Here is a 21291-nt window from a genome sequence, read left to right on the forward strand (position 1 = left end):
GAAGGTCAAAATGCCCCACTTGCCAAAATGGGGGCTGACAGGCAAGGGGTTAAAAGGTTTTGTTATAATATCACAGAACAATAACATACTGTTACATCTCTGAAAATGAATACAATATTTGTAACTTAAATAATAATCAAGTAAAGAGACTATATGTTGAGGAGTAGCATCACTTATACAGTCTTACAGTTACACCCGGCCCTTTGAGGGCAGCCATAATGCCGAAATGGCCCTCAGTGAAAATGAGTTTGACAGCCCTGAGTCTAAAACGAAAACACTGGCTGGTTATGTACCTGTTGAAACATTTATTTTGAAATTGAAATTTAACAACAACAAAAAGTTATGAACTGTAGCTTTAAAAGGTATGAGCAGTGCTTATGTATAAGTGTAAGGACTCTTTTAGGGTGCTTTCACACTTGGTTCGATTGCCTGGGCTGAACCCGAGTTCGATTGCTCCCTCCTCCCCCTGCCCCTGCTGGACTGTGTTCATATTATATTATTTGGGTCCGAAACGGGGTGCGTTTGTCATCAAAGCAGCAGCTGTTTACCCTGTTGCTTGGTAACGACGGCGAGCGAGAGGGTGGCAAACTGCATAGCGTTGCTCACCTCACTTTGATATTTTTGTTTTTGAACCGTTGGTTTTGTTACCAAAGCTTCAGTACGTAATGGCACTTGCGTCTGCTGCGAATGTACTGCAAATGCTCTAAAGAACGCTCAAGGAGAGCAGAAATGATCTTTAGTTTTTAAATTCTTTATTGCTGATCTCATGCTTTGGACAGTTGAAGCATTCAAAAATCAAACACAAGTTCAAAACTGCATCCCATTTACTTTTGTGTGAAAGCCTAGAGGTCTTGAGGAGCTGGACCGGTGGAAAACCTGTCATCTCCTAGCGTTATTTCCTTCTATACACATTGGAGGTTGTGTTAAAGGGAATACTGCCAGATGACATGTACCTTTCCTTTAGTGTGGCCATCACAATCTTAATATTTCCAAGTTTTGTGCGGGAACAGTTTATTATATCTGATGCTTTCACAAATGCAGTTTTCTCACCGTATTTATTTTGTTACTGAAAGGAAAATGCACAGCACATATTTATATATTCATTTAACTGCCACACGGGATATTCACCAGTGTGCTGCCCCTAAGCAAAGACCGATAAAATATAACAAAATAACTTTGCCATATTTCAGTATTTCAGGGTCTTGAGGGCTGGTGAAAGGCCTCTCTATAATCTAAACTCATGTGAACCTCAGGGTTGGCTTTGTTTCTGCAAGTCTTTCCAGTGATGCCACATGAAATGATTCTAAGTTATTACATAAACTCAAGGTTTTTCTGTCTGTAACTCATTCCAGACTGATGACATATAAAACCATTCTCTCATAAGTGAATCCTCATGTGGTGCTTAAAGGTGTTTTTATATCTGAAACTCTCTCCACAGAGATCACAAATGAACGGCTTCTCTCCAGTGTGAATTCTCATGTGGCAATCAAGATTTATTTTTTGTTTGAAATCTTTTCCACACTGTTGGCAGGTGTAAGGCTTCTCTCCAGTGTGAACTCTCATGTGTCTGTTAAGGCCTACTTTTTCAGCAAAACTCTTTCCACACTGTGGGCAGGAGAACGGCTTCTCTCCAGTGTGAATTATCAAGTGCCTGTTAAGGCTTAATTTTACAGTGAAACTCTTTCCACACTGTTGACAGGTGTAAGGCTTCTCTCCAGTGTGAATCCGTATGTGGTCTTGAAAGTGTCCTTTATGGTTGAAACTCTTTCCACACTGTTGGCAGGTGTAAGGCTTCTCTCCAGTGTGAACTCTCATGTGTCTGTTAAGGCCTACTTTTTCAGCAAAACTCTTTCCACACTGTTGGCAGGAGAACGGCTTCTCTCCAGTGTGAACTCTCATGTGCCTGTTAAGGCTTAATTTTACAGTGAAACTCTTTCCACACTGTTGACAGGTGTAGCGCTTCTCTCCAGTGTGAATCCGTATGTGGTCTTGAAAGTGTCCTTTATGGTTGAAACTCTTTCCACACTGTTGACAGGTGTAAGGCTTCTCTCCAGTGTGAATCCGTATGTGGTCTTGAAAGTGTCCTTTATGGTTGAAACTCTTTCCACACTGTTGGCAGGTGTAAGGCTTCTCTCCAGTGTGGATTCTTATGTGCCTGTTAAGGATTCCTTTTCTGTTAAAACTCTTTCCACACTGAGGGCAGGTGTAAGGCTTCTCTCCAGTGTGGATTCTTATGTGGTCTTGAAAGTGTCCTTTTCGATTGAAACTCTTTCCACACCACCTGCAGGTGTAAGCCGTCTCTCGAGTGTGAGTTCTTATGTGCCTGTTATAGTTTCCTTTATGAGTGTAACTCTTTCCACACTGTTGGCATGTGAAATAAGTTTCTGTCTTTTGAGCTTTTTCTCGTGAAGAATTTTTTTCAGTCTGTGAGCAACTAAAAGCTGTTTCTTCAGTTATGAAATCATGATTCTCATATTGATTTTTCTCTTTTTTTCCATTCAGATCTTGACTCTCCTCTTTCAGTGACATCAGGTCTAAGGAAAAAAAGACAAATCAAATTTTACCTGCATGTTTTAACTTTTATGTTTTGATGATTTTTAATTTCTAATGAATAGAAAATAAATTAAATTAATGTTTTATGCCTTCATTTGATTGTCAATAAAATGTAAATACACAACAACATTTCTGATAAAAATACACAAACACAATTTCTGAAGGAAAAAAATTGATTGAAATGGATCCTTCGGATGAGAGACTGAGGTCCTGACTCTCTGTGGTCATTAAAAATCGGTAAAAGAGTAGGGGTGTAACCCCCGGCATCCTGGCCAAATTTACCCATTGGCCCCTGTCCATCATGGCCTCCTAAACATCCCCATATAGCGATATGCTGATTGGCTTCATCGGTCTATCTCCATCTCCACCAATCAGCTGGTGTGTGGTGGGCATTCTGGCTCAATATGGCTGCGTCTCATCATCCAGGTGGTGCTACACATTGGGGTTGGTTGAGGAGATTCCCCCCTTCTATATATAAAGCGATTTGAGTACCCAGAAAAGCACTATATAAATGTAAAATTATTAGTATTATTCTTAAAATCACTGATTGTTAAATCATTGACTATTAAAATGTAATTAAACCATTAAAATGGAATCCAGAATAAAAAAAGGAATTGGAGGGGGGAAATGTTTTTCATGGCCCTGAAATTGCAATAATATTAATAATAATAATTTATAAAAAAAAATATATATATACTAAAATTTGATGTAACCATTAAAATGGGAGTTAAAAAAATTTATAATCAAAAAAATCTAAATCCAGAAAAATTAAAAAAGAAAAAAACTTGGGGAAAAACGAAACCATTTCATAGGGCCCTAATATTAAGCAGCGTCTGTGCTGTCGTCTCCACTGGTTTCAAAACATGCCTCAGTTATATTGTCATTTTCTGCTCTTTGCAACATCACAACCTTGTTTCTGCAGTAACTTTCAGCATGTGTCCTAAAACAACTTCTGACATTTATGTTTTACAGTTGTGTTCAAAATAATAGCAGAGTGATTAAAAAAGTGAGTAAAGCTCAAAATCCTTATAATAACTTGTATTTCAATACACGCAAATGCATTGGGAACACTGCACATTCTGTTCTAAATCAAAACATGAAGAAAAAATTATCAAATTACTTTAGAGAAAGTGAAGAAAAAGTAATATTAGGTTGTTAAAAAAAATAGCAGTGTCTGCATTTTTCTATACAAAGTCAAACATTTCCTGTATATACTGAAAAATGCTTGAAGATTTCGCTTTCTTGTCAATCACTGGACTAATATTTAGTCGTATAACCGCGGTTTATGAGAACTGCTTCACATCTGTGTTGAATGGAGTCGACCAACTTCTGGCATCTGTGATCAGGTTTTCCAGCCCAGGACGATTGCACTACTGCACTATAGTACAGTGATGACTCATCGATGTCTCATAATTATTCATGAGTCTGTGTGTCCTTATCCTATGAGAAGAGGCCTCAATTATTCATGAGTCTGTGTGTCCTTATCCTATGAGAAGAGGCCTCAATTATTCATGAGTCTGTGTGTCCTTATCCTATGAGAAGAGGCCTCAATTATTCATGAGTCTGTGTGTCCTTATCCTATGAGAAGAGGCCTCACTTAATTATTCATGGGGGGGGGGGGGGAATACTTTTTCAGGAAGTGTTTTTTTTGCACCGAACAAGAGCACACATCAAAGAGCAGGAGATATGAAGTGTAGATAACAAACACCATGGAAAAATATTTAACAGGGATGAAAAGAAAGTCGGAGAGAGACGGAGATAATGAGGGAAACACGTTAAGCCTCCCGAAAGCTAAGACGAGGAAATATGACGAAGCGTATGTTGCGCTTGGCTTCACTGCGACTACGGTGGGAGACGAAGAAAGACGGTATGTTTACTGTGTCTAAAAATGTTGGCAGCGGACAGTATGAAGCCAAATAAATTAAGGCGTCACTTACAGACATTACACCCCAATCACGCTGATAAGCCGCTTGAGTTTTTTCATCGAAAACGTGCCGAATATTGCCGACAATCGTCCCGCTTTGTGAATGCAACTTCAGTAAACCAGCGAGCACTGTTGGCATCATATAAGGTGGCGTACCAAATTGCTCAGTGCAAAAAACCCCACTCCATAGCAGAGGAGCTGATACTGCCTGCAGCATTAGACATGGTCTCTGTCATGCTGGATGACGCAAGTGCTTAAAAATGTTAAAATGGTAAAAATGTTTACACTTTAAATAAGGTTTGCTTTTTTATGATGCACTTTAAGTCTTTTCTGTTACAGACTTTATATATTGTGCTCCTGAGTTAATGTTCCTGATCAATTAGAATTTATTGTTATTTATTGATTATATTCTATTTTTCAGTATCAAATGGTCAAAAAATGTTTGCACTTTAAATAAGGATTGAATTTTTTTATGCACTTTAAGTCTTTTCTGTTACAGACTTTATAGATTGTGCTCCTGAGTTAATGTTGCTGATCAATTTAATTTTATTATTATTTATTGATTATGTTTAATTTGATTTCATTTTTTAAATTTCAAGCAAATTGATGCATTTTAAGTCTTTTCTGCTACAGACTAAAAAACAATGTTAATAAAGTTATTCTTTGTTGTAAGTTGATCTATATTTCTTTTTTCTTTAATATTAATAAGGATACTACGGAGCCCGGCACGTCACCTATAGGAGAAAAAAAAACAATCCGTGCCGGCGGTTTTGCAATCCGTTCCCTCAGTTTATAAACAGTGATCACGAATTCTTAAACTGTTCCCTCGGTTTAACAAATCGTGGCCACGGATTAATAAACCGTACCCACGAATTTCCAATCCGTGCGCTCAGATTTTGCAAACCGTACCCTCGGTTTTTAAATCCGTTCCCACAAATTCATAATCCGTGCGCACGCTTTAACAATCCGTGCGCACGGGTTTGTAAAAACTTTACTCACAGATTCATTTTAGAAGAAGAACAGCAAACTCCCAGGTAGCCTACGTGTTAACGAATCTTATTGTTTAATTGTGTATTATTCATCAAATTATATTAACTGCAGTGATTCTCTATAAACGGGTGGCGGAATAGAACGATTTAATAAGAATTATGTGCGTCAAAATCTTGTTTAACTGTACTAATCTTAGCACTTTATTATTATTGCCTAATACATTGTGTATGACTGACTTTTAATTTCGTTGTTCCTCTTTTCTTCTTCTAAATGCATGTAGCCTAAATGCAACAATAGGCAAATAATAATTATAATAATAATAATAACAAACAAAATTATTATTATTTATTGTATTGATTTTTTAAAATGTATTTATTTATCACTTATTTTTAATGAATATTATAAATGAGTGCAATTAAAATTAAAAAGTTTATAATAAAATAATTAATGAATGCTTTATTTAAAAAAAATATTTTGACAGTTTTAGAAATGTTTATGTAATATATTGAATGTTATACTGTAATACATGTATTCTAGAAATGTATTAAAAAGAAAGATGCTTTCAGTCTTACTCAAAGGCCACGGAAACAGGCCAGTGGGTTCATTATGCACGTTAATCCGAATTCCCGGTGTTCTTATTTAGCTTCTTATTTATTGAATATAGGCTACAGGCAATTAGTTTATGAAACCTTGATCAAAATACATTTTAATACCAATTAAAATACAAATTTATAGAAAACGAAATTCACTTTAAAGAAATTATTTCTGCAAAACAACACTCAATAAAAATCATGTCTGACCCCACTCATGTCTCCAGACATATTGCGTGTCTTATAGCCTATCATGTTGACGAAAGCGCCCGCGAATTCTTTAATATTTATCATTTTTGCAGTTTTTTGTACCACTTCGTTATTTTGGCTCGGAATTTCGTTTGTTGGAAATATGAACTGAATTTAGTAAAAAACTTTGCGTTTAATAAACAAAATACATTTTTGAAGCGTTTGGAGTGGAGTAGGCTACATGCAAAACGTAGCCTATTTAGATTCATAGTTAGGCTATATGTTTAAATATTAGCCTATTATATTATTGTTTTAATTTCATATGTTGATGATGAAAAGTGAGCTGCATGAGTAAAGGCTATAAGACTCGCAATATGTCCGGAGACATGGAGTGGGGTCAGGCATGATTTTTATTGAGTGTTGTTTTGCAGAAATAATTTCTTTAAAGTGAATTTCGTTTTCTATAAATTGTATTTTAATTTTGATCAAGGTTTCATCCACTAAATGGCTGTATATTTAATAAATAAGAAGCAAACCAAGATCGTTGGGAATGTATTGACGTACGTACGAACCCACTGGCCTGTTTATGCGGCCTTTGAGTAGTCTAAGCCCGTCTTTCTGTTTTTGATACATTCTTTGAATATATGTCTTAATTACAGTAGGCCTAGGCTAGTTATGATATTTGTGGCTGCACCAGGGTCAGCCATAAGTCACGGCTCTGCAAGGCACAGCGACGTTCATGGGGCGGCAGTGATTCTTATGTTTATATTTTTTATATGTCGAATAAATTATTAATTATTATTGTTCTGCATAGTTTGAAGAGAAACATTTTTATATATTTATCCCGGATATATATTTTTTAATCAGGAAGAGGGTGTGTGGTGCATATTTTTGCATTTAGGCTACATGCATTTAGAAGAAGAAAACAGGAACAAATAAATTAAAAGTCAGTCATACACAATGCAAGGTTTATTAGGCAATAATAATAAGTGCTAAGGTTATTACAGTTAAACAAGATTTTGACGCACATAATTCTTATTAAATCGTTGTATTCCGCCACCCGTTTATAGAGAATCACTGCAGTTAATATAATTTGATGAATAATACACAATTAAACAATAAGATTCGTTAACACGTAGGCTACCTGGGAGTTTGCTGTTCTTCTTCTAAAATGAATCTGTGAGTAAAGTTTTTACAAACCCGTGCGCACGGATTGTTAAAGCGTGCGCACGGATTATGAATTTGTGGGAACGGATTTAAAAACCGAGGGTACGGTTTGCAAAATCTGAGCGCACGGATTGGAAATTCGTGGGTACGGTTTATTAATCCGTGGCCACGATTTGTTAAACCGAGGGAACAGTTTAAGAATTCGTGATCACGGTTTACAAACTGAGGGAACGGATTGCAAAACCGCCGGCACGGATTGTTTTTTTTTCTCCTATAGGTGACGTGCCGGGCTCCGTAGGATACAATGTTTTGCAGAGGTGTAATTTTATAGACAAATAATACTATTACAGTCGCGGCGGAGAGTTGGGGGGCGCGAAATGTTTTCTTCTTCCTGGGGGGGCGTGACAGAAAATAATTGAGAAGCACTGCCTTATCCTATGAGAAAATGCCTCGCTTAACACAGCAGCACACGTTGATTGACAGGCGCTTCAAAGAGTGAGATCGCATACGTAAGTGAGAGCTGCATTAATGGATCAAAAACGCGTGATTATTTTTGCTTTGTATTAGTCTCTGGATCTACTGAAGAGAACTTATGCGACGCAGAGTCTTCACACAAACACGATTCATCCACACTGTGAGTGTAACCTCTCTTTACGGCCCATTAACCGATCAAACGGCTCATAAAACAGGGTTTTCCTACATTTAAAATTTTTTGGCGGCCGCCAAAACAAATTTTTGTCCCGCCAAAGCCTTATTTGATCAGTTATTGTGATTTATGATTGACGTAGAATAGATGACTGCTGCTCTTGAGTTAACTGAGTGACAGAGAGAACGACCAGAGAGCTCCTCCCTCTCTCTGTCTTCAAAATAAGCATTCTTAGCTTTCTAATATTTCACATATTACGTTAATCAAAATCAAAAGGTCGGAAGACCGAATCCATGTTGCACGTGGCGCTATCAGAAGATGTTTTCCTTTAATTACCGCTGGGTGTGAATTGCGCTCAAAAAATGTTGACTCTTCTCTGACCAGCTGACATAAACCATACTTTCAATAAACGGGAAACAAATCCTATCCGGTTATGAAGTGTTTTCTGTGTGTTGACAAATCTTTAGCGATGTTCTAACAGACGGGATTCACACACAACGCGTCTGCCAATGTCTGATTCGCCACAATGACTCCTTTGAACCGAATCATTTCAACGGTTAGAACAACTGATCTGTCCAACACTGAACTCACCAATCAGTTAAATCATTTACTCTGAACACATCTGAAATGAGAACACAATTTAGCAAGAGTGAGTGTAAGAGTTAGTTTTAATTATCCACAGTCTTTCAGCTTAATGTTCACAATGTGTAGTAAAATAAATTGCCTATAAATCATTTAGTTTAGAGTGAGGTGAACCCAGAACAAAGTTGTTATCAGCTAGCTGATCATTTTATGAAATTTAGAAAATTAGGCTATTTGTTCACTTTTTTAATATTGATATGATTATATACCAAAACAATTATCTGTAAATAGTGTAAACATGAGGAACAAAAACAAACAGCAAGGTATCAAAATAAGATAAGCAAAAATGACAAACTTTCTTTTAATTTATTTAAAATGTATTGTCAGTATTGCGCTTGCAGATCATGTGGGTAGGGTACTTTTTACTGTGCGTGTATGGATGACCATGTCTGTCAGCCACCACCGAAGACCATTTTTGACCCAGGAAAAACCCTGGACATGCTCTTACATTTGTGGTTTTTTTCAGATGCTTATAAACATATTAATGGCAAAAGTGTAATTACACTGTATTCAGCACAAACTGGGCTACCATGATATGTGAGCAACATGAATGTACATGTTTGTATTTTGGAGAGAATAATGTTTATGCATGTTTTCTGAAAGAACAAAAAAATTAGTTTTAAAATGAAGGCCTCAAAACAAACAATAGATGTGTTCACGAGACTTTTGACTAATGGGTGTATTTGCCTAGAGTTTTTGCTTCAAACTGATGTGAGAATCATTGAGCCGACACATTCACATACAACAATATATTAATTTACAATTGGTAAAACACGTTTTCTTTACAGAGGCCGATATGCGAGGAGGCGTGAACGATCCATGAATAATAATGTGATCACTCCTGAGAAACAAAAGACCTGCATAATAATGAGCTGCATAATGAATGAGCTTCAGGTAGGCCTACTAGATTTTAGGTTTACTAGAAAAGTACAATAACAGTAAAAAAAAATGTTTTCTGGGGGAAAAATCGAAATGTTTTTACTTAAAGCAAGCTAACATATCTGCCAAAAAAAGAAACAAGATTTCAAGATTTTTTGAAAGAAGAGCTAAAAAAAAAAAAATATTGTGACACTGAACCCAATTCAATATTCAATAAATACAAATAACTGAATAATTGGTAATGATGAATGTTATAAGTAAAAAATGTGGGATTTAAAAAGACAATGCAATGCAATTATGATTTCAAATAGTATCTGGTGACTTTAGGTTGATTGGGACACTTTTTCCCAGTCATTTCAATGGCAAACATTTTCTGAATCATTTGTAAACGATCAAATACACAATGTCGCGCTAAGGCTATTGTCTGTTATATTGACTTCTTATAAAATATATTAAAAACATTAATTAAAATTAAGATACATTTCGAAAAAAAAAAATGAAAACAGGCCAAATAAATCTTGTCTAAACAGTCTTGCGTCATGTTGCATGAGTTGATGTGTGTGTGGGCGCCGACGCATGGATCGTCTGTATTTGAATCTGAATGAGCGCGAGGTCCGTGGGTGTGGCCGCATTAGCGGATAATGAGTCAGTAATGAGTCGACTGACATATCCCACTTTTCACACAGATTACATAAACACAGAATATTTGTTTTCGTTTTGATTTACATGATTTAAAACCTGACATTTAAACGTTTCTTTAGACATATGTCTCATGTTTGTGTGTCAAGTTCTCACTAAGCTACAGGTCATTTTCTGAAGAGAATCAGATTAAACATCATTGAGAGAGAGGCTGAAGATCGCGAATCATGTTTGTTTCCCTTATTTTGCAAAAAGCACAACAATTTGTTTTTATTGTTACTGTACACAAAAAATAGAAACTTAACAGAATATAATGACGTATAACACTTGCATGAATGATTAAAAAAACGACAGTTATTTGAGTCTCTTTGGCACTGATAAGAACAAAAGAGAACCGATTGCGCCGGCGCGACCGCCGACTCCAGGGGGTTAAGCCACGTTAAACTCTCTCACATTTTCATGTTAAGCTTTTTAGAACATCCCATCAATTTCAACTGATTCACATTATGAAAACTCGTGGAAACTTTAGGAACTTAAAAATATAAAATGGTGAAACTCCTAATATTATTTCCAATAATTCAAAATTATGTTACTTTTCCAGATTGAATTGTCACATAGGTTGCATTGGTGCATTTATTCTGCAAACAGTAAAGGTGGAGATCCGCGTTGCATTTGTTGAAGTTCAGGTTTGATCATGGCAGATTTAGTCACAAATTGTAAAGTGGCTTGTGAAGCAACAAAGGCCCTGTCCCAAATGACACTTCATGTGCACTTTCGGTCTTATGGACTTACAATGGTCGCTGCGTGCGTGTGTCCGTTAAGTCCACGAGACCACAGGGTGTCCCATTTGTCATTTTAGGTCTCAGAAGGTGCTCGTGAGCGCCCCCTTTGAGGTCGATATGCGCCCTCGATGCGCACTTCAGCCGAGCCTGCACTGGTGCGGGTTACACTACGGACTTCTTCCCGGCAGTCAAAGCGGCATTACGTTGTGAAAGTGTGTACTCAGAGGAAGACCGTGAGGGTTTAGGGTGCCATTTGGGACAGGGTCAAAGACTGGCTGTAGGGAGTACTGTCCCAACAGCAACAAACAATTTCCGAGACTATAGAAACGCAAGAATTTCCGCTTTTCACATCCTCTTGGCCAACCAGAAATGTAAAGAAAAAGCACACTGAGACGGAGGAGACTTCATCACACCAGGCTGAAGTTATGTTGACTGAAATCCTCTCGCTGGGAGCCAGTCTAGGCAGTATTGACGGCAGATTAAGTGCGATTGACAGTCGTTTGGACAATATTTCTACTTCAGTAACCTCAATACAGGAAGCCCTTTCTAATTTGTCTGGCAGAGTGTCGTCAAATGAGACACGCTTAACGGAGGTCGAAATGCAGAATTTCCGCTGCTGAGGATGGCATTCTGTCTCACGATAACAAAAATGCATCTTGGGAAAAATAATTGTCTTTCTTTAGAGCCAAAGTAGACGACCTGGAGAATCACAGCAGATGCAAAAACCTAAGAATCGTCGGCCTCCCTGAAGCTGAAGGCTCTGAGACTGTCTCAAAGTTTCTTATGAAGATTCTACAGAAATGGCTCGACCTTACACCTGACTCACATTTTGAGATCGAGAGAGCTCATAGGTCTCTCCGCCCCATCCCAGGAGCAAACCGCCCACCGCAAAGTGACAATCCGTGGCTTCTCTATCCGTCATTGAGTTAAACCTGCCAATAGCGCGCCAGGTGGATAAGACGGTTTGTGATTGGTCCTCGCAAATTTGTAACAGAAGCAAGATAGAAATATGTACAGGTTTCCAGCCTGAGCTGCAGGGATCAAATCGTCATCAGATCAGGCTGGGTTTACCTGTTCTAGGCCATTTCAGGAGCGACTCGCAGAACAGGATAGCGGATTCAGTCAATTAAACGCGCTTGTCATTCCTGAAACTTTGCAGAATAAGTGGACGTTGGTCGTCTAAAGAAACATGACAAAACTTTTCTTCAAATTGTGAATGTAGTTTCCCAACCAGGGTGCCGTCTGAAGAGAGCAGGGGTGGCATGTAAAAGTCCTTCAAATATTTTTTTTGTTCAAATTTTTCAAATAATTCTCTCTTTGTAAACTTTGTTCAATGCATGCGAGTGCTGTCGTATGTTCGAATATGACCAGTCATTTTCGCCGTCATCACCCGGGTTTAGTGCCAGAAGACGCGAATGAGAAGTTGCGCGCACTGTGAGAAAATGTGTCTCTGTGCGCTCATCCGAAAGCGCGCACACGTCTCACAGCGCGCAAATATTGAGTTCTCTTTCAAGTCTTGCTTTTTGTGTGAGTTTGTCCATTCAAGAGCATGTCAACATGTCCATCTTGATGAGTATTCTAGCAGACATAGTCTGTATATGCCTGAAGTAAACTTTATACAGTCGAGAAAGACGACGCATATCCGAGCATTAGGTCTTAAAGGGGCAGTAGCCTTTACTGCTGTCTGTTTAATGTCAAACAACAAAAGACAAGGACATCACTCGCTGCTCTTGATTGAATAGCTTTTGTAAGTTTAAAAATGATTCATCTTTAATGTATAGAGTCAAATATACAATGTTATTTTACATTTGATCAATTTCTGTACCTGAAAACTAATGTTAGACGTACATGAAAAACCTGAAAAGCATTGTTTATTTTATTAGTAGGCCTATCTTTGCTCAATAGTATTTATTTGTGCTGCTGCTTGTATTTAAATGATTTGTTCTTATCATTTTCTTTATTTTTATTTGACAGTAGGGCTTTTTTCACTGAACATATCAAATACTGAACCGTACCGAAACCGTGAACCTAAAACCGTGATAGAAACCGAACCGTGAGCAATCTGTACCGTTACACCCCTAGAGTAACGTATCCGAGGGGGGGCCACAAAATGGAGAACATTTTCAAAGGTTGGGAAACACTGGTTTAGACTACAGAAAGCGAGCAGTGCAGCCGTTATAGTGCGATCAACAGAAAATCGCTTAAAAAAAAAAACGCTTCGCGTCGTGACCGCATCACCACCTCGGGTGTACATTATCATTCTAATAATTGAACGGCCCGTCGTCAATTATTCCTTACATACCAAATGACTGAGTTCAGCTTTAAGAATGAAACCAACCTCTTTGTTCCTCAGTTTCTTCATTTTTCACTCTCAATGTTTCTTCAATCTTCATTTCTTCACTCTCCTCTTTCTCTGTCTGTTCCTCAGTTTCTTCATTTTTCAAACTGAATACATTTTCAATCTTCATGTCTTCACTCTCCTCTTTTATAAACACCATCTTTATAAATGATCTCAGTCACTTCTCCAGGAGTTTTTCTGTGAGTTTGTCCTGTTTAAGATGAGAATAATTAACAGAAAGAAAAATAAATCCACATGAAATCTTTCAGTGTCTCAATCAGCATCAGCACAGTCTCAGTAACACTCAATATATATATATATACATTTATTTTATTTAATGATTGTAGAAATAGAGCGCTTTGAATCACTGAATCGTTTTTCAAAGCAATTGACTCAATCTCTCAACTCACTCAGAGACTGAACTCATGTTTGAACTGATTCACGATAGAGAGAGAAATGAGAAGCTGCTTCTGTTGCTCATGAGTTTATTCTGTTACTTTACTCACACAACGTTAATAAGTGTTAGATAAAGCAATGCAATGTTACATTTAATAATACATCATTCAATCTGCGTCGCCTGTAAAACTACGAAGATTGTTTCTATTGTTCAAACACTTTAAACGCTTAAAACACAAACCTTTCTCCAGCCGAATCACAACAGATGCAGGAGCGCGGCGCGGACTTATGACGTCACATCACCACACCAAAATAAAAGTCCCGTTTACACTCTCCAGTCTACATTCACAGAAGTGCACACATACAAATAATAGAGATGAAAGAAATTCAGAGTTGAGTGTTTTGGTGAAATACATGTTGTTCAATGATGTGCTGAAAACATGAAACTAGTAAAGACTGAGAGACTTTGTCTAAAAGTTAAAACTGTTTTGTTTAGGGGAATAAATTATTTATCTATTTATCTTATTTATATAAATGATCTATATCTAGATATATAGATTTACATCTAGATATATTCTTAATGATAAATATATTATTAAATAATAAATATGTAATATAAAATCCCAATAATTTTTGAGTGACAGGGAAGAGAAGACATTGCTGAATAAAGTCATTATTTTTGTTTATTTCTTTGCGCATGAGAAGTATTCTCGTCACTTCATAATATGAAGGTTGAACCACTCGAGTCACATGGACTATTTAAAAAAAGTTTTTACAACCTTTCTGGGAAATGAAAGTGTTAAATTGCTGTCTGTGGAGAGGTCAGTGAGCTCTCAGATTTCATCAAAAATATCATAATTTGTGTTCTGAAGCTGAACGAAAGTCTTACGAGTTTGGAATGACACGAGAGAGAGGAATTAATGACAGAATTGACATTTTGGGGTGAACTAACCCTTTGACGTCTGCATTGCTCAAATAAGTAAATTTATAGTCTTTATGATCAGTGTAAAGAAAACCTGATCTTCAATAAGTCTCGGTAGGTTTATTAACTTTAATATCAGCGAACAACAATATAATGTTACCTACTGTAGTTAAATTCATTTAATTTAAATAAACCACGTCTTTTGTACCATCCCACTGAGCAAAGTTATGTCCAAAAGACGTCTTTTCAATGTCTTTGCCCCTAGAGGCGTACGTTGAAAAGACGTCCACTGAGGAGCCAGAATGAAAGTTTTTATGACGTCTGTTTTTGACGTGTTCTGCACGTCCGATATAGACGTTCATGGAACCTCAAGGTTAAAAACTAGTTCAAATTGTGGACATATTTTCCATTTGTAATTGCAAAGCAACTCACAGACAGTGTGTGTTTGTCCAGAAATCATGAAAATAAAAGAAACTTAGCTCACACCTTTAGACAACTTAGCATCAGAGGTGGGTAGAGTAGCCAAAATCTGTACTCAAGTAAAAGTACAAGTACTTACGGAAATATTTACTCAAGTAAAAGTAAAAGTAACAATCGTAATATTTACTTGAGTAAGAGTAAAAAAGTATTCGATGAGAAAACTACTCAAGTAGTTAGTTACTAGTTACTTTCGATCTGATTGATAAGCCTGATAACCCTGAATTTCAGGCTACTTGGAGAGCTTTCACACACCTCTCTGTAACACTTTACAATAAGGTTGTATTAGTTAACATTAATGTATTAGTTAACATGAACTAACCATGAACAACACCTCTGTTCAGCATTAGTTCATCTTTGTCAACGTTAGTTCATAAAAATCCAGCTGTTCATGGTTTATTCATGTTAGTTCACAGTGCATTAACTAATGTTAACAATATTTTAATAATGCATTAGTAAATGTTTAAATTAACATAAAGATAAATAAGTGCAGTTCATTATTAGTTCATGTTAACTAATGTAAGCTAATGAACCATATATATATATATATATATATATATATATATATATATATATATATATATATATATATGTGTGTGTGTGTGTGTGTGTGTGTGTGTGTGTGTGTGTGTGTGTGTGTGTGTGTGTGTGTGTGTGTGTGGGTGTGTGTGTGTGGGATTAATGGTTAAACAGTGTAAATTAATGGTGTGCATGGGCAAACTAGAGCTCTTCTTAAAACATACTTTGTTCTTATATTTTTATAAGTATATAGGCTATTCTTTAGATAGGAATATTATACAATACCGTTTTTATTTGTATGTATTTTCTACACTTCAGGCAGGTGTCTGTCCGGATTTGTGTATAAATGCAAGGCGTCACATTAGGCTATTCAGTTTGTTTCGTTTTGTGAAGAAAAGGATATGTAAATGTGAAGATGTGAACGTTTGTTCGTGGACGTGTGTTGTTTGGAGGATTCAAACGATTTGTCATTGCTTGCACGAGCGCATATGAGGAAAACACTCGGACAGTGTGTGAAATAGTATTATAATAAGGGAAAATTTCCCATAGTTACCAAATGACCGTTAATAGTGTTCAAATATAGGCATTGTGACACTTACCGCTACATGTTCTTTTCAGGGTGGAATTCTTGTATGCTGAGAGATGTCAGTTCGTTTTGGTGCACACAACATGCATCGCATTATGAAACTATTCTTTTTGACATCTTGGAGTGAAAACATAGACTGAACTTGAGGCCACGGGTGATCTGCCTCCCGTAGCTCACACACATCTTCCTCTGCTTCGGCCATCATCTTCCGACTAAACGCGCGCTGATAAGCGGGTGATGCGTAGCAACCTCTCGCGAAGCAGCCTCTCCAACGTCATATTAACTTATTTTAATATATATAATATAATTATTACCATTTGACAGTAACGGAGGAACGCCACCGAATGTAACTAAGTAAAAGTACAGTTTTGTCACAAGAAATTTACTTGAGTAAGAGTAAAAGTACCCATCTTTAAATCTACTCTAAAAGTACAAGTTACCCAAAAAATTTACTCAAGTAAATGTAACGAAGTAAATGTAATTCGTTACTACCCACCTCTGAGCATCTGTAATTCACACATCTTTGGATCGTGAGAGAATCGTGGGATTCAATCCAGGATCTTCTTGCTGTGAGGAGACAGTGTTTCCCACTGAGACACTGGTGCTGCCCTTAATCACAGACATAAGACACACTTTGACTATTTCTGTCAGACGTCTACAGAAGCTCTTATCGAGAATTAACAGAGGTTTAGATGTTGATATTTATGTTTCATTTGAAGTCACCATTCTGGTGGGAAGCGTTTGCTTTAGTTGGGCTCTTGGTTCCCGTATTTGTGTTAGCTTTTCTTTGGTGGCTGTAACTGTGTGTGTGAAACACAATAGTTGTGGCTGAGAAAGCAAAGATAAAGCGACATTAGGTATGTTAAAAGTTTCTTTTATTTCTTCTTGTTTCTTTATCTTTTAAATGTTTTGACATTTGAGTATAAAGTGTTTTAATTCTATAAAATATTGTGTAAAACCGCCAAAGTGCTGCCCTCTTAAGGTTGAACGGTGGCTACTGCAGTTGAATTTTCCTATTGGACGTTGTGGTACATCGTGACGTAGGATGGTACTTCCAACGGCTCACTATCCGCGCCCCTGGCACGAGCTCACCACGCCCTCAGAAATGTTTCCCCCAATCACATGATGAGAACGGCTTCACTCCAGTTTGAACTGTCATATTACATGAAGTAAACATTATGAATGAAACTGACTTGACACTTGCTTTAACATTGTATTGAAGAAAATACGGTTAAATAATGCAGTTGTCAGTACACGTCAGGCTTTTCTTGCAATATTATTGACACCCGTCATGTGTACAGATAAGTTTCATACATGAGACGCGCTTTCAAACCCTGACACGCAAGCGATTGCCGCGGACGCAGATAGATTAGGTCAGTTCTCTTGCGCGGCTGCTTCACTAGCATCGTCTGCATCGGGAGTTAATGCAGTTTGAGCAGCGGCTCGCATTGATAAGGCTCCGGGTTTGTGTCTACAGACAATCCACCCTCCTCCACTTCAGGTGAAGGTAGGAGAATGACCGCTCTGTTGCAAAGCTGGCGTCACTCCAGTCATTCTCCATCTTTGCGACTCGCGAGTCTGACAGCTGTCAATCAATCCGTCACTGCGGGTCTCAGGTGCACGCCCTCCGCTCAGCCCCGCCCTCGATTCGTCCCCTCTGTGTCCGCCGGGCTCTGCCCACTTTTCCAGCATTTTTTGAAAATTGCCAGTGGGTGGAGTTAAGCTCTGAGCAGGGGTTTAGTTACCCTTTAATCTTTTTGTACTTACCTCTAAAAAACACGGTTGCTGTGCTGTCTCTGTCTTTTTCGTGCTTGAAGTCTGTTAAGCCACGCTTTGATCTGAAGGTGCATTACCGCCCCCTCCTGGATTGGATTGTGGTGCATTCGATCGGTAGGGGAAAATATTCAAAATACTTTATTAACCCTGTATTCTTTAGATAAATAATTAAATGTATTTAAATTATACATGATTTAAATAATAATAATAGCCTACATTTTATAAATTTAAATCAGGCTATGATTTATATAACTGGATGACCACAAGAATTAAGGACTCATTAGGTCATTAATCTCTCTGCATGTGATGTAGCTAGCCGAAAACACTAGAGGATTGGAGATGTTTTCCATGATGGAGGCGATTTTAAAACAATAATTAAAACAGTAATATTAACAATATGCCTACTAATAATAATCAACTGGTTCGTCCCATTGAGTTAAATTTATGGTAGGAGTTCTTTGTTAATCCACTCACTTGTTGGCGGAGATTCATCCTTTGAGGAGAATGAATGTGCTCACATTTCACAGAAATGTACCCAATTGATTTGGATTTGCTTTAACATGTTGAATGATGGGACATATAGATTGAGTAAGCCTCACCAGTGGAGAATTAAGCTGACCAAAAATCAACATTGATTCAATGTTTGTCTTTTCAATACTGAAAAGCATGGAATTATCAACATTGATCCAATATTATTTAGCATTGCATTTTCAACATTGGTCCACTATTTATTTTGCATCGAATTTTCAACATTGATCCAATATTATTTAGCATTGACATTTCAACCTCAACCAAATTGATGATTCTGATGGAATTTCAACATTGACTCAATGTCACAATGCTATCTGGGGTAGCACAAAATGTATTTCAAACATATTCTTAAATTTGTAATCCCACAGGTTTAAGACCACGCACTTTTCTGGCCCTTGTGCCAGAAAATCCTGAGGACTCAGATGCGGATCTGAGTGATGATGACCCCATAGATGATCCAGATTATCTGCCCACACCAGCAGAAGAAAGTGGGGACACTTCTTTTGATTCAATGGATGAGGAGGAGGTTGCCTCAACCAGTTCATCCTCTAAACCACTGTCCAAAAAGAAGAGGAGAATGGGGAAAAACTCCCTGAAAACTGTTTCTTTGGCAGAGCTACAGGAGACACCTGAACCATCACCCCCAGATGGAAAGGAAGGCAGAAGAAGATTGTGGCGGCATGAAGACATTGAGACATTCCAGGTTCCAGACTAAAGTTTTAACCTCCCTGATGCTGTAAAGACACCCTTTCAGTATTTTAAAATGCTCTTCACAGATGAGATGATTACACATATCTCTGAGCAAACCAATCTCTACGCTGCCCAGGAGCTGGGAGATCCAATCAGCACCAGTCCTGAAGAGATGAAAAATTCCTGGCAATGCTTCTCTTCATGGGTGTTTTCAGTTTCCCAGCCATCGATGACTACTGGTGCACTGAGTCACGATTTAATGTGATAGCCGATATTATGCCAAGGAGAAGATCCAAGCTGTTACGCAGGTACCTTCATTTTAATGATAATCAGCAGTGCAATGGCAGTCCAGACAGGTTCTACAAAATCCGCCCCCTTTTTGACATGCTTCGTCAGCAGTGTCTTCGGATCTCATCCACTTACCAGCACAGTGTGGATGAGGTCATGGTGGCATATAAAGGCACAAGGACTGGCTCTCTCCGCCAGTATATTGCCAACAAGTCAGACAAGTGGGGCTTTAAATTGTTCTGCCGGGCCAGCTCATCTGGCATCATTCATGACTTTCTGCTCTATCAGGGGGCGTCCACATTTTTCAACGTTGCCCTAACTGAGCAGGAGGAGGCACTGCTTCTAGGGGCCAAACTTGTGACAACACTCTGCAAAACCATTACTCTGCCAAGACTTTCAGTCGTCTTCTGTGACAACTTCTTCACCAGTTTTGACTTGGTCCAGAACCTGCAAGAGAACCTGGGCATCAGGTGCATTGGCACTGTCCGACCAAACCGCATGGGTGGAGCAACCTTAAAGACGGACAAAGAGCTGATGAAGGAAGGACGTGGAGCTTTTGACTTTATGTCTGCTGAAGGGCTGCTCGCAGTGAAATGGTTCGATAATAAATGCGTGAGCCTTCTTAGTAGTGCCTGTGGCATCACACCTCTTTCCTCTGTCAAACGGTGGAGCAAAGAGGCCAAAGCAAAGGTCGCTGTCCCGTGCCCATCACTCATCCCTGCCTACAATCAGCATATGGGAGGCATTGATCTGTCTGACATGCTGGTACACATGTATAAGACCCCGGCGAAATCCAGGCGATGGTACCTTCCCCTGTTTGGATACATCCTAGACCTCTGCATCTCAAATGCCTGGCTTGTCTACAAGCGGGACTGCAGACTCCTGAAAGAAGCACTGCTACCTCTCAAAAAGTTCCGTCTGGCAGTCGCGCACACTTTGGCTCAAGTCAACAAGCCAGCATCCAATGTTGGCCGACCTTCATCATCCTCTCCACCACAGATGTCGTCAAACAAAAAGTCAAATACCCCAAGACCCTCCCACCCACAACCAGATGTACAATTTGACAACTTCGGACATTTGCCACTACACTCTAACAAGCGGGGGCGCTGCAACCTCTGTCCAAAGGGAGTGTGGAGATGGAAAGGCCAGAAATGTCATGTATTTCTGTGTATGAATGCAAAGCAGGAATGCTTTGCAGCATACCATCAGAAATGAATGGCCAAAGGCAAAATAAGTGCTGTTGCACCTCTGCTGTTGCACCGCTGCTGTTGCACCCCTGACCAAAATCATTAGTGCAGTTGCACAACAGGTCAAAACCCATTTGTGCTGTTGCATGACCACCAAAAATATTTGTTGTATTTCTTTAAATCGTCTTTAAAACTCTTCAAAGAAGACCTTACTGCACAATAGTTTAAAGTAGTCCATTCCCTTGACCATATTCATAACAGTGTCTGTAAAGCTTAGTGGATGTTTTCTTTTTCTCCCACTGACATTAAAAAGAAAAAAAGAAAGAAAATGTTTTAAAGGTCCCATGGCATGGCATTTTTCTATTATTTTATAATGTTTCCTGAGCTGTACTTATATTGTTAGTATGACTTTTACATCATAAAATGTCATAATTTAGAAATAAAAGGCATTTTTTCTATACTGCTGTTTGCCCTGTGGCTTGAATGCCCTGCTTCAAGAGGCGTGTCTGCTGTGAGACTTCAGTAAAAACACCCACTGTTGTGATTGGCTGACATCTTTGCATTTTATATGAGCGGAGGG

General features: G+C 38.3%; 2 protein-coding genes across 2 annotated transcripts; one reads left to right on the forward strand and one right to left on the reverse strand.

Annotated features, from left to right (window-relative positions):
* Positions 1-745: 745 nt before the first annotated feature.
* Positions 746-14044, reverse strand: LOC307127351 (uncharacterized protein). The gene is made up of 3 exons (XM_079818511.1): positions 13977-14044; positions 13340-13550; positions 746-2534 (listed from the first exon to the last, which is right to left on the reverse strand). The coding sequence occupies exons 2-3, from the start codon at positions 13497-13499 to the stop codon at positions 1378-1380; spliced, it is 1317 nt and encodes a 438-aa protein (XP_079674637.1). The 5' UTR covers positions 13500-13550; positions 13977-14044; the 3' UTR covers positions 746-1377.
* A 5381-nt stretch (positions 14045-19425) lies between these two features.
* On the forward strand, positions 19426-20739 carry LOC307116919 (piggyBac transposable element-derived protein 2-like; the record flags this gene model as incomplete). The annotated part of the gene is made up of 1 exon (XM_079801438.1): positions 19426-20739. One exon carries the CDS (start codon positions 19426-19428, stop codon positions 20737-20739), a length of 1314 nt encoding a protein of 437 aa, XP_079657564.1.
* Between the last annotated feature and the right edge of the window lie 552 nt (positions 20740-21291).

This window comes from Gobio gobio (assembly GCF_949357685.1).
Source record: "Gobio gobio genome assembly, chromosome: 1".
NCBI lineage: Eukaryota > Metazoa > Chordata > Actinopteri > Cypriniformes > Gobionidae > Gobio > Gobio gobio.

What these genes read in the sequence shown, in the direction of transcription:
- LOC307127351 (XM_079818511.1), bottom strand. Translation starts at nt 13,499, where the DNA reads ATGGTGTTTATAAAAGAGGAGAGTGAAGACATGAAGATTGAAAATGTA. An exon ending in AGAAACTGAGGAACAAAGAG is followed by an intron (nt 2,535 to 13,339) that starts GTTGGTTTCATT and finishes TTTTTTCCTTAG; the next exon opens with ACCTGATGTCACTGAAAGAG.